General features: G+C 39.1%; 1 protein-coding gene across 1 annotated transcript in view; it reads left to right on the top strand.

Moving 5' to 3' along the window:
• ERICH3 (glutamate rich 3) overlaps positions 1–13,468 on the top strand; it is a 32,954-nt gene that overhangs the window by 15,028 nt on the left and 4,458 nt on the right. Inside the window, 8 exon segments of the mRNA XM_035564410.2 lie at positions 509–589; positions 1,078–1,233; positions 2,560–2,772; positions 3,193–3,373; positions 4,743–4,929; positions 6,912–7,210; positions 9,345–9,563; positions 10,900–11,403. Of these exon segments, the coding sequence (XP_035420303.2) occupies positions 509–589; positions 1,078–1,233; positions 2,560–2,772; positions 3,193–3,373; positions 4,743–4,929; positions 6,912–7,210; positions 9,345–9,563; positions 10,900–11,403 (1,840 nt within the window).

Genomic DNA, 13,468 nt, shown 5'->3' with positions numbered 1-13,468 from the left:
TGTTTGCAGGATTGTGTCACTAAAGAGAAATTTAGGGAAGCCAATGTTGCAGGAATGGCACATTAGAACACATAAAATTAATTTTGCTTTGAGATAAATCTGCTTTAATCTTTTCCTTTTATCTGCCATGTCACTCAAGGTTGGGTATGTATCAGTACAGTAAATATGGTCAATAAATACTGTGGCTGTAGGCAAGTTTACACATGCTGTAAAATCCTGAAAACAAGGGAGGTCTTTTAGAAAAAGGAGTTGAAGGGATGAAATAAGATGATGATTAATTCCAGAAATCTTTGCTTTGAAGCTCTGACTCAGAAGCCTCTTACTCTCTGTTAACATGTAGAGAAGGAATGTTAACATACTCTTGAAATACAGTGATTCCGAAGTCTAAGGTCAAAGGCCAAATATATAGTACAGTTCTAACTGGGTCTTCATTTCAATAATGATAACTTGTGCAGACTGAAAAGAGACTTTCACTCCTGAATGACCTTCTTCTCTTCATCCCATACAGAGGGCACCTGGACTTACAGATTATAGTGGTGGACATCCTTCGTATCAACACCGATCCAAGGAGACTTCTTTTTTTAAGATAGTGAGTTAATTTTAATTTTTTTTTGATGTTAAAATGTTAACTTGATATTCTGAAGGGTATAAAAGAGAAGGATGAAATAAATAAAAGTCAGAAAAATGATGAGTATTGAACAAAAATAGACATGATTTTATTATGAATTCTCTGCATCCATGTGCTCAAGTCAGCAAAATAGAGCATATTGCTATGGTTTTTTATGAGTTCATTATGTTTGTTTCAAAGTTAGACCGTGAATGGACAGTAACAAAGGCTAGATTTATGGCCAAGGGTTATTTTGGAAGTTCCAGTTTTTGGATGCTCAATTAGAGATCCCTAAAGGACTCTTGCTCTTCAGAAGCAGAAGGTACTAGAAAATAAATTTGGAGGTACCTGAGCTCCACTCATCACTTCTGATTATCTTGATCAGTGCTATATTTTTTTCTGTATGGTACTGCTCTGCACTGGAAACTATACACTGAGATTTTCTAGCTGTTTTCTTTTTCCTTTTCTAGACTTCCTGTCGACCACATACAGCTCCAGGAAACATGCAACACCGACTTCGACTCCAGCCACTTCACAGCTGTGCTGTAGTAGGGTCTGTTCCAAAGACTTCAAGCTCTAAACAAAAGTGCCATGCACTTGAAAATGATCAGCAGTTAGCTAGTGGGGTGAGGCCATATTTCATTCTGAAAATAATATATCTTAGTGACAGTTTTGTAATACTGCTAAATACTGTAGTTCCCAGAACTATATACTTAATGTAGATAATACGCCTATCAAATGGTTAGCAGCTTTCACTAAACTCTCTTTCTTATCCTCCCCTTAATTTTCAAGACATTATCTTAATGGTTTAATGCATGGTCACAGCCAGGAAAAATGTGATGACTTCTCTTTTATAATGTAAGATCTGTTACGTAGAGAAAAAGGCAGGCATGCAGTTAACACTGATAACTCAGGAATATTTCCTCACAGTCTTACAAGTTTTCATTTTCATCTACAGTTGCAAAGTAGCAAAAACCTTTCTTTTTTTGTACCATTCGTCCTAGTAAGCCCCACTAGTGGGGACAGAGAGCAAGAACTCTTTAGAGTAACAAAACAGTCTTCAAGTGTACACAGTTACTCCCAGGTGAGATTTGGATTTGTATTCTGTCCTAGAAAACCATTATGTAACTGGCTTATGTTAGGAGTTCCTTGGGACTGGAAGATTTTGGAATGGGACTATGACCTGGTACCACTGACTGGCAGACACTGTATGAATAGCTCACCTCTGCTGTGCGTTTGCTCTGGATTGTGATGGTCACAATCCTTTCTCCAAGAATTTTCTGGCTTTATTTAGTACTGTTATATATGTCTACTCTCAAATTATGTGTGATTTAAATGGTTTCTTTAATGCTTGCTACTGACAAAACAACTAAATTAGTTACAGATTATGAAGACAGGTCAAAGAGCTCAGATCCAGTGCATGCAATGCTTGCAGAATATCGTGTCTTCCGTTTCAGGACCCTGGTGTTCTGTCTGCATTTCCTCCTGAAGGAGGACTAAACCTTCACTACAAATGGGAAAGAAGCATTGTGAACCCTACCTCATATAATTGGTGCCAAATCATGCTACTATTGGAAGATTCTGCTTCCTTTGAAATTTGCTTGCCAGTGGAGAGAATACAGCAGTGCTGTGGGGTTGTGCAGAGTTCTATCTGCTTGTGATCAGGACTCTGCATGGTTACTAGTAGTACGTGGTTTACAATACTGTGTATATCTATGCGTGACATTTTCAGCCAATCTGATCTTGTTTTCTCCATTTGTGCCTGTTGCTTTGCAAATTGGAAAAAAAGGAGTTTAGCACAGAAATGTTTTCACAGAACAAAATTGTGGAGGTATGCAATTCTAGAAGTATGTGTGTTTCTAAAAGTAAAGAATAGCAAAACCATGGTTAGTTCAATATGCTCAGTAGCTATTTTTGCATGACCTGTTTAACATGGTTAAATTTTTTTTCAGGGGGAGAAGACTGAGTTAAGACTTATGAACTCAGTGGAACTGAGTAAATCCCCATATCGACTCCCTGTCATTAACAATTATGTGATACCAGTGCCACCTCCCCCTCTACAAAAAGGAGACAAGAGTGTAAAGGCAACAAGAAATGGGATGCCCAGAGGGAGACGATTTTGCCCCCCCACTGCACCAAATGGCTTAGAGCAACTTTTAACAAAGGTAAGTTGTCTCTTTCTACTTCTCTGTTTAAGTACAGGTATATTACCGTCCTCACTGATATATTCAGAACTTCAGGGCGATTTATGAAGCGCGCTGAGTGTATGAAAACTTCATCTGTTACACTAGATCTCCAGCCAGTAATGCCTCCTGGAAGAGAAGTTACAGGAACACAGGATTGGAATGGACTATATGGGTCATTAAAGCTGGTCTGTCCAATCTCAGGCAATTCAATGCAGTGGATTTTCAGTCCGAAATCTTTCCTTGCCCTTCTGTATGCTACAAAACACTTTTCAGCTTAAGCAGCTCAAGGACTGTCTTAAGAGTGAAAGCTTCAGGTTTATGCAGCATGTGTATCATCATTGTGCTCACCTTTTGTTATTGTTGGAAGCTGAGTGCATTTTTATGTATTTTCTGCTGCAGAATTCTGGAGGATTACCTAAACCCTCATTACGCAGCAATGCATTTGTTACCATGATCTTTCTAGGAAAAAGTGTGCATTTATCTCATGATGATGCTGATTATAAAGATGAAGTCAAAGTCTGTCAACAGCACTGTGGAGGAGAAAACCTTTGTGTCTACAAAGGCAAGCTGTTGGAAGGAGGTAAGGATAAAGAGTGGAAGAGTTCATTTTGATTCTGGCAACATCATCTTTTTGGCTAAAATACTGATGTGATATCAAAATGATTTCAGCTGAGCTCAGTCAAGATATGTGCATCCAGGGATTTTTCACCATCTGCCTTCAAACAGAAATCTGGATCTACAGTTTCATAATTGAAATTGAGGTTGCAATTACTTCTGGAAATTGTTAGAAGGAGTTTAGAGAACTGATTTATCAAAATACTGTTAGATTAGATTAATTTTGTATAGAGAGGTATGATTAATAAAATAGTTGTAGCAGTAAACCATCCATAAATGTTATCTTTTTTTGACTTGCTATAATATATCAATGCATGTTTATTATTCCAGAAAGAAAAGTACCTAGTGAGAGCCCAGTTTCCATCTCTTTTATATGAATGTGACTCCATCAATATCTTAAGGGTTACTCACACTGGTTTATCTCATCAGTAAAAGTCAAACTATGTTCCGGAAAATTAGGAAGAGGAAATGACTCGGAGATTTTCACTTGTGAGAAAGAGAGCTATACCCCTCATTCCAGCTCACAGAACCCGCTGTCTGCATTTGCATTTTTACTGGATATGGGAAGATGGTGCAGAGATCCCTGCACTTCAGTCTGTCCACTGGGGTTATGGGTGCATTGCAGTGTGTCCACAGATCTGATTTAAAGATACTCATTGCAGCTTTGTCCCAGCTGTGCAAGAAGGTGTCCTTTGTGTGTCCTCCTGTTATTCTGAGCCACATTCATACCTCTTAGGGAACCTGCTGGAGTAGTGCGGTTTCCTCCCTACTTGTGTGTGCTCAGTTTTCTTTGGAAGGATACCATGAATTGTAATTAAAGGCAGTACAAATCAGTCTCTCTTGGAATGGAGCAGGGTAGGAGCCTCAGTGCTCTTAAAGTTTGTATGCCTAACAGTGCCCTTGCAGAGTAGCTTGAAAAAACTCCAGAAACGGTATCTTTCAGCTGCTTAGCATTGCTATGAGTAAGATCATATTACCTCAGGCCCAGAGCCACTAATATGTGTGGCAAAGTCTTTTTTTTTTTTTTTTTTTTGAGATGAGAGTCTCTGGTTTCTATTAATGTTGTAGCAGCGAGTGGCTAAACTGGCGATGTATTAGCTTGTTGCAGGCGTCCATCCTGGTACTCCTGGGTTGGAAAGAGATAAGACTGTTGTGTTTGGAGGAGGGTAGAGTTTTACCAACTCATTTACCAACTAATACAGCTGAGAATGGAAGAACCCGACCTCAGAGGGCTGGATGCTCTGGCAATGATGTAGATGAGATACAACAAGTGCAGTGGGCTGACCATAAAGCATAACCTTTTTCTTTGAACTCTTTCATTCCTGTGGTTTCAGAGACCTTCCAGTTTGTCTCAAAGAGGCACCATGGTTTCCCATTCAGCCTCACCTTTTTTCTCAATGGGATGCAAGTGGACAGGTTGAGCTCTTGCTGTGAGTACAAACATCAGAAGCGTTCCAGGCTGGGAGGCAGACATGGATACTTTGGGTTTCTTAATGTGGAAGGAGCATCGCCTTGCTATAGGTATGGAGTTGCATGCAGTTTTTTTCACAGCGTCTCAGCAGCCCAGTTTTTAGAGTATTTATCACTTGTTTCCTCTTTTGAAATCTTTCTGGAGTTCTACAGCTCTGTAGAAGCTGGTCAGTTTCTGAGTACCCCTCCCTTGCAACCTGCATAATTAAGCTTACCCTTCAAACTCCTACATTCAAGGATGTCATCAAAGTCAGCTGACTTTTGTGCTGCCTCTTCAAATACTCTGTGGAGTTTACATAGCAATGGACAATATTTGCATCATAGCACTTCATCTGTCAGCTTGTCAGGAAGGCATTCAGTGCATCATCAACAGTAGAGTTTGGAGGAATAGGTGTGGAGTGGTATAAGCACGCCACCTTCATGTTTCTGGTGGAAGCGATAGGGAATATCAAGAGTGCTGTTTAGTAAGTTGTAGTTTTGGGGGTTTTCTTTGTGATTGTGATAAAAAGATCATTTATTAAACAGCTCTGCCTCTAAAGTGTAATTCTGCTGTAATACTCCTGGCTACAGAATATGGCAGTATTGAATGTTAGCCATGTTTCTGAAAACAAATCTGTGCAGAGAAGAGTTCCATTATCTTGGGGCAGAGGTCAGTGCTGTGAGCAACAACTGTGGTTTTGTCAAGAAGCTTTAATTTTAGTATAATCTTCCTTAAACTTCCTTAAACTAAAATAGGTTAGATTTAGACTAGACATTAGGAGAAAATTCTTCACTCTAAGGATAGTGAGGCATTGGAGTATGTTGCCAAGAGTTGTGGATGCCCCATCCCTGGAGGTGTTCAAGGCCAGTCTGGATGGGGCCTTGGCCAACCTAATCTAGTGGGTGGCATCCCTGCCTATGGCAGGGGGGTTGGAGTTAGAGCTTTAAGGTCCCTTCCAACCCAAGCCATTCTATGATTCTATGACTGAGTATCTCAAAGGTCCCTGAAAAGTACCAGGAATAATTAAAGTCTCTTCTTAGAAATTGGCACATTTACATTTTATGCCTGCAAAACTAAAAGATTTCTAGACTTCTTGATGATGGGATATTCACAGTAGTTTGTAAACAGCTGTAACGTGAGAGGAAGTACATCTAAACTTTACATATGAAAAGCATTTTGGGTGGAGGAAATGTTTTTAAGACATAGTTTTCTATGAAGAAAATACAATTATCCACAGAGACTTAAGATTAGTTAAAGTGAAATTTCCAGTTTCAGTTTCATTCTGCCTGTAGATTTGAATCAACTTATTACATGCAACACAATGTCCTCACACTCATACGTGGTGTAGAGTTGTTCATTATGTCTGCAAGTAATGCTAAATCAGGAGTAGGAACTCTGGTCTCTTACATGTTTCTCCTAACCGTAAGAAAGGGAATTTGGCACTCCTTTTATACAAGAGGAGCAGTCTCAACAAGTCATTCAAAGTGTTTTGTTTTTCAGATGTTTGGATTACTGTTAGATAAAAAACAGAACAGAAATTTTAAATAATCCAAATTCAATACCCCTCTTCACCCACAGTTATTTGACCCAGCAGGCAAATTAAAAAATGTTATATTCATAAAACCTGTGTTACTGCTTTACTTGTTGATAATGCAGGATCTGTATCCAGCACACCTCTGACTTGGAGCTTGTCTGCCTTTCACAGTGATTGTGTCTTTGCAGATCATGCTTGGTGTAGCTTGAAATTAATGAACACTTTTGATAATTTTGACTCTAAACTGCTTATCCTTCAGTTGTCACCTTTAAGTGCAGATAGCCTTACTGTCCTTCAAGGGAGAATTGCATCTGTGTCTATGGAGCACTTGAGGATTTTAGGGTGCTTCTCAAAGCCAGTCATTATCAGTATTCTTGTTGTCTGAGAGGTGAAGTGGAGGCAGATATATGCCTGATCTCACAACTGGTAATGAGCTGAAGAGCTCACTGTCTACTGTTTTTCCATTGTTCACTGACAGAAAAATGTGATACTTTCCAATTCTCCTTTTTTTTTTTGTAGGTGCATTATTGCAATGGGTCTGGACAAAAAGCCATCCCCTCCCAAGAGAACGATGGAGAAGGACTATGAGGAAAAGCAAGTGGGTTCCTGGAAAGGTGGAGTGCACAGTGAGCCAAGTGATAGCAGTGTTGAGCAGAAATCAAGCAAAGATTTGGTGTTAGTCATCTTACCAGGTCATAAAGCAAGTGTGGAAACCATTGAAGAGAAAATGGAGACTGGACAGGAGTATAGAGGAGAAGAAAGGAAAAAACTATTCAATCATGAGACTGAAGATAGTCAGGAAGACACTGGTAAAAATGGTACAGTATTCCAAAATACAAGCAGGGGATGAAAAATAGGAGAGGGTAATTCCGGAGAAGGTATGGGACTGTGGGTCTCCAGCTCACTTGGTGGTGTCCACTCTTAGGACAGCTCATGTGTGAGAAAAATGGTGAAGATGGTGAAGTTATCAGTGGCTGATAGCTGGGAGGAACACACAGCAGCAAAATGACACCAAGATCGAGAGCCAGGTGAAATACCTCGGTCTTCTCTCTCATCTGTTGCCAGCGGCAGCAAGATGCTTTGTTCACGTAAAGTGCTTTCCAGTCCCTTCTCCATCACACAGCCACAAGCACCATGTACCTGCCACCCACCCTAACCTCCAGCTTCCTCACTCGTCTGAACATTCGTTCCCTCTGTCCCTGGCCTCCCAGCTCACCTTTCTTGCCTCCTCTGCTCTGACCCTGCTATGATGATCATCCTTTCCCTTTACCTAGCACTCCCATTGATAGCTGTACCTGGCTGACCTTACCCCTTTTGATTGAGCCCCACCTGGTTTCTGTTGACAGAGATTTAAAAACAAAGACCAGAGGGAGGCTGCCCTTGCTCTAACTTTGCCCAAGGGATGTTTCATGTGGTGGACAAAGATGATATTTGTGGTATAAAAATGATGTGTAGCAGCTCCAACTTCATGCGGAGAATGTGGCATTTTCCCAGTGCCACCTAATACTAGTCTCTCTTGTCATCAGTCTGTGTACACCTCTGCCTGCCCCTAAAGGAAGAGACAGCTAGCTCCGCCTATTCTTTCACTCACTCCTTGTTTAAATGCCTTTTTCAGAGTAAGTGTTACTCAGAGAAAGATTTTCATTTTTACTTCCTAATCCTATTTTTACTTTCATAATTCTGCAGTGCTACTGCACAGCTTCCTTGTTAGTCCTAGCGGATGTGCTTTTGTGATTAATCAAGCCTTTTTCCTTCCAGGGTGGTAGGCATCTTTCTGACAGTTACCTAAAGAGGCCTTGTTTCCAACAATGCAGTTGGAAACTCAATTGATTTTTAATACAGAAAATAAATATACTTATTCCCTTAATCTGTGTTGTCTGGGTAATTGTTTATTTGCTTAATTGCTTCTGAATCAGATAATTGTCACTTCTGCCCATGGCATTCTGTCACTTCAGGACCTTAAAAGCACTGATGGAAAGAAAAAAGAAGTGAGCAATTATGGTGAAAGGTGAGAAGTTATGGCCAAGAGGGACAGCTGGTGTGTCAGTAGTGACAGTTCTCCATCACGATGTAGGTGTGTTGCTTCTCTGCAGCATGTGCAGTGAGCTAGTGGTAGCAGTGGAATTACTGAATTTTAAATGGAAATCACAGACATCTCTATTCTTTCTGGTGACTGGGATTTAAAATAGTGCACTCCTGGCTGGAAAGGAAAGGATGCTTTAATGCATATGCATGAAGACAGCTTTTACCTATAGAGCTGAGCAAAGTTATCTATCTTATGTTACATGTCAGGCTAGTAGGCTGGGAAGAAATCCAGACCCTGTTGATGTAAAAATAGTAATTCTGCTGTAAGCGTCATTTGTACTAGGATTTCATCTGGGAACTAACTGAGCAAATTAGGATAGTGTGATAGCAGAATGCTCCTCTGCAGCACCCTTTGCCTGGATTTAATTAATTAACTCAGTTTGTAAGGCAATTCTTTGTTAATTAGCTGTGTCATTTATCTTACTTTGTGCTACCATATATTACCTTTCTCCACTTTTTTCTATTGCTTCTATTTTTTTTCTCATTGCAATGTGTTTTTCTGCTGTAATAAGAGAGTGTCTTGCATTTTATTTTTGAGTTTGCCTAACTCTTAATTCTTGTAGTCCTCTCAATGGCTAATGATTTTTTTACTTATTTTGTTTTTATTGTATTAATCATACTTTGCACATCATTCAGTAGCTTTATTGCATTTGTGCTACTCTATTTATGAAGACTGTGATGCTTTTTTACAATAATGTGCTCTTACTATTCCTGTCTGTGGTTTTAGATTGTCTCATGGGTTTTACAACGAGTGAACAAATGAAAAGAGAAAAGGAAATTAATGAAGTTAACCTTTGTCTGCTGAAAAAGAACTTTAGTAGTTGTGAATTCCATTTCCTGTCTCAGAGTATGATTCTTTTATTTTAGACTATGATGAAGATTTTGAAGCAGAAGAAGTTAATGAAGAAGGACAGACTAGTGATCAAAGAAATGGAATGTCAAAGTCATCCCCAGATGATGAAAAACATAATTTAGACTATGAGAAGGAGGGCGAAAACTCTTCACAGAAGGCACTGCAGGCCTCTGTCAGTGAGAGAGATGAAAGTGATGGATATTCTGACAGTGACTTGGAGGATGACAAACAAGGTTAGTTTTTTTATGAGGCTTAGAGAAGTCGACCTGATGCATGTTTTATATGTTGTGCATGTCCAGTAAAGTATGTTGAGTCTGCATAGAAAAGATCGTGTAATGCCTACTGAACTGGTAAAAGATAGCTATCTTACCTGTGTTCTTATCAATTCCGCCAACTGTCATGGAAAAAAAGCTGACCCTATGGGGAAATGTAAGCATGTGCCAGCTCACAGTAGACATAGCTGAACTGTTTAGTTGCAGGAATGGAGATGGCACCAGTCCGCACCGTTAGAGATTAGTAGCTCTAAATACTTGGGACAGATAAGCACTTAATGGTAAACAACATCCATGAAGCTATGACCACTTACACTTCCTGGGGATGTGCACTTTTATCTGAGAAGTCACCAGGAAACCTGACAAAACACCTTGCATTTCAGAACTGCTGTCTTTAATGACATAAATTCTGAATAAACCTCAATTTTATACTCTGCTAGATCTCTGGCTCTGCTTCCCCACTGTGTTTTCCCACCACTGTAAATCACTGGAGTCAACGGTGGTCCCTTGTAGTTAGTAGGCCTAAATGGCTTTTTCTTCCTTGAGTTTGACTAATCTCTTCTTGAATCCACGTGAACTTTGGACACTGGCAATGTCCATTAGAGCAATAATCTCTACTGTTTGATTAAATGTTATTGAAGAATTATGCTTTTTTTCCCTGTAAATTTTCCATTTATGAATTTCAAATGATGCTCCATGTATGTTTTATTAAAGGATACAGTGAGCTTCATTTCCTATTCAACTTGAGTGTTTTACATATGATTTTGGATATCTTTATGATAATCACTGAGATAATTTACCATCTCTGAAGGTCTTCAAGAAACATGTAGATTTAGAAAGTAGTAGCATGGTTTAGTGGTGGACTTTAGTACTAGTTTAAAGCTTGGACTAGATGATCTTAGAGGTCTTTTCCAACCTGAATTGATTCTATGATTCTATAACAGGAGTGCACTGAAGGACTGCTGCTATTGTTGAAATCTTTTATCAAACAGAGCTCAAGAAACTATTCTAAAACTCATCTTAAGCATATTTACAGGGGCTTTTGAAAGTGTATTTTTTGTGACTGATGGAGCTACTGAGGTTCATTTCCATTATCAGAAAAAAATATGTTAAATGGCTTTGATTTTAACACTGATACATTTGGGCAATGCTCTCCTATTACCGTTATTGGAGTTTTGTCACAATATCTTCAGATGGTTTAATTCAGAGGTTGATATCAGATGAGTATCTGTCTGTGGCCAATGAATGCAAATGTCTTAGTGACGAATACTAAAATCAAATTGTTTTCTATTTCTAGATTGGAGGTCTGCACATTCTCTCTCATCCACCAGTGCTCAGTATAGCAGTGGAGATGACTCTGATGTTGAAAAGATGGTAGAAAATGTTAAGGGCAAAGAGGAGTATGATATCAAAAAGGCATCTGATAACACAGCACATGCACAATACGGAAATGAGAATGGGGAAAATAAACTGTTCAAAACAGAGGCCAATCAGGAAACTTTTACACTGGAAAAGGAAGGCATACGTGAAGCAGAAAAGACAAAACCGGAAGACCTACGAGCAGGGGAAGATACTGAAATTTTTCATGAAAACATAATGGCAATACAGCATCAAAGTCCTGAAGTTAATTGGGAACTCAGACAGGCTGGGGCAGTAGAAAGTAACATAAAGGAAGATGGGGAGAAGAATGCAAGTAACAAGAGGGACAATGGGGAGAAAGATGTTCTAGTGCCTTTGGAAAATAATATGATGGAAGTGGAGAATAGAAATGAAGAATTTCCTCAGAGTGATGAAGGAGGTGGTGAGTACAGTCCCCCTGCAGAACTGTGATGTGATCTGTGAATGCAACTGTTGCTGTATTTGCCTTTATACTAAGTCATGGTGCAGCAAGGGGAATGCAGTTGCTGGACTATTTTCAAGCTACTGAAATACTCTCTATATATTGCTGTGAGCTAAATAACCAGAATGTAACCTCATTTTTTTTTGTCTTTTCTAGGATTTCCAGTGTAAGGCTTTGGCTATTCTGTTTTTACTTCACAAGTTAGGTTTCACATATCATGAAATTACTATAAAATCCAAACATAATTCATTACTTATAAGAGAATCAGTGTGCCAGACTGGGGAATTCTCTTTATAATGTGGAAATACTAGATTCAAAAAGAACGCCAAAAAAATGCTATGTGAATCATGGTGGAGCAGATGAGGATCAAAACTACATCAGTAGTTCCATAGTTGTTTTGCTTTACTCTGTCATGGATTTGTTGACAAGGAGCAGATCTGTTAGTTGTGTGACACCTTAATTTTCTGATAAAATGGGCATCTTGTGGTTTCAACTTTACCTTTATAGATAATGGGCACGTAAAAGAGGGTTAGCCATATAAGCAATGTCTGCATTATTATAGTTGAGGAAGGGGAAAAATATAAGCCCTTGCTTTACAATGTCGTTTAGGTTATGGGAGAAATTTCCTGGATGTAGTTAAATCAGGCAGTATAAAAGAATGGTCACCTGCACTGGTGTTTACATAAAGAAGGAGAGGCACAAGCCATGGCAGATCAAATTTCTAATTGTCTTTCTCTGTGCTCCATTAGCAGTGGAACGTATAATGCTTTTCTTTTGTTTTGAGTTCTTTGTTCTGTTTCTATTGCTTTCTGTTTACTGCAGTGCATATATCTAAGACAGCTGTGTGTGGAATACACTCTTCAAATGCTGGAGCTTAATGCTTGACAAATCTGTTGCTGCTGGGTTACTTTGACTGTCTCGTGCATTGCTTTTGCTTTGTTATGCATTCAGAATTGAGTCAGTAAAGACAGTAACATACTATTCATTGAATAATGCTGAAGTCTTCAAAGATGTTTGCTTCTGGAACCCTTCTCTTCACTTGTATGAAAGGAACTTGAATTTAAGCAGCTTCACCACTAGGCTCAGATGAGTTGAGTAAGGACTGGTGAAGAAGAAAGAACTCTAAAAACATACAGAACAGGAAATTACATGGTAATACAAAGCCAAAGAGAGATCAAATGAATGTGTAAAGGTAGTAATCTCATGCTGAGTTAGCATAAGACGATAGCATTGTTCTTAGCATAAATTCTCATATGCTTACATTCAATGCACTTAGTTTTATGGCTCTAGGTTTCAACAGAGACCCTCTATCAAGTATAGATAGAATGTCCCAATGTTACACAGTAACAGCATTTATATATATAGATATATATAAACAGCATTCTTAGCCAAGCCCTGCATCATCTCTGCTGCCAGAAGACTACCTGAGATTCAGGGGTAGACCAGATCAAGTAGGGACAGAGGAAGAACAAGAAAAATTTTTGAATCATAAAAAATACAGATAGGAGTTTGCAATCCTAAATTGAAAACGGCTTTTTCCTTGTCCACATAAGAGTTGTATAGGTGAATTTTATAGCAAATAAGGAATTGCTAAGAAGCTGTGTCTAGAGAAATAAAGGAAAAAAATAATAGCCTTTTTGAGATATAATTAGCATGTTGAAAGATACATTGTGGGGTAACAAAACTCACGTGGGAATCTTAGCTTCTTCTAGGCACTTAGCACAGTGGCAAACATGATAAAGATTCAAATTGCAAAATTTAAGGATGTTTATAGTTAAAAATATGCCATGTGATTCCAACTTCCACTACTCCAGCCCTCCAAAATGCTGAGGGCTAAGAGCCCCCAGACACACTAGGAGAGCTGAAAGCACTTTCATAGGAAAAAAGTGAGAGGTCACAGGGTGTGCACTGGCAAGGGAGAAGCAAGGATTTGGGAAGAGAAGAATGCAAGTTTGTGGCAAGGAAGACTGTGGGAACCAGACCTCTCCCACTCCTTGCGGAACTTTTCATTGATTCTGATTCTGAA

Source organism: Cygnus atratus, chromosome 8 (assembly GCF_013377495.2).
Source record: "Cygnus atratus isolate AKBS03 ecotype Queensland, Australia chromosome 8, CAtr_DNAZoo_HiC_assembly, whole genome shotgun sequence".
In the NCBI taxonomy this organism is placed as follows: domain Eukaryota; kingdom Metazoa; phylum Chordata; class Aves; order Anseriformes; family Anatidae; genus Cygnus; species Cygnus atratus.
This window is presented reverse-complemented; position numbering and strand designations above follow the sequence as displayed.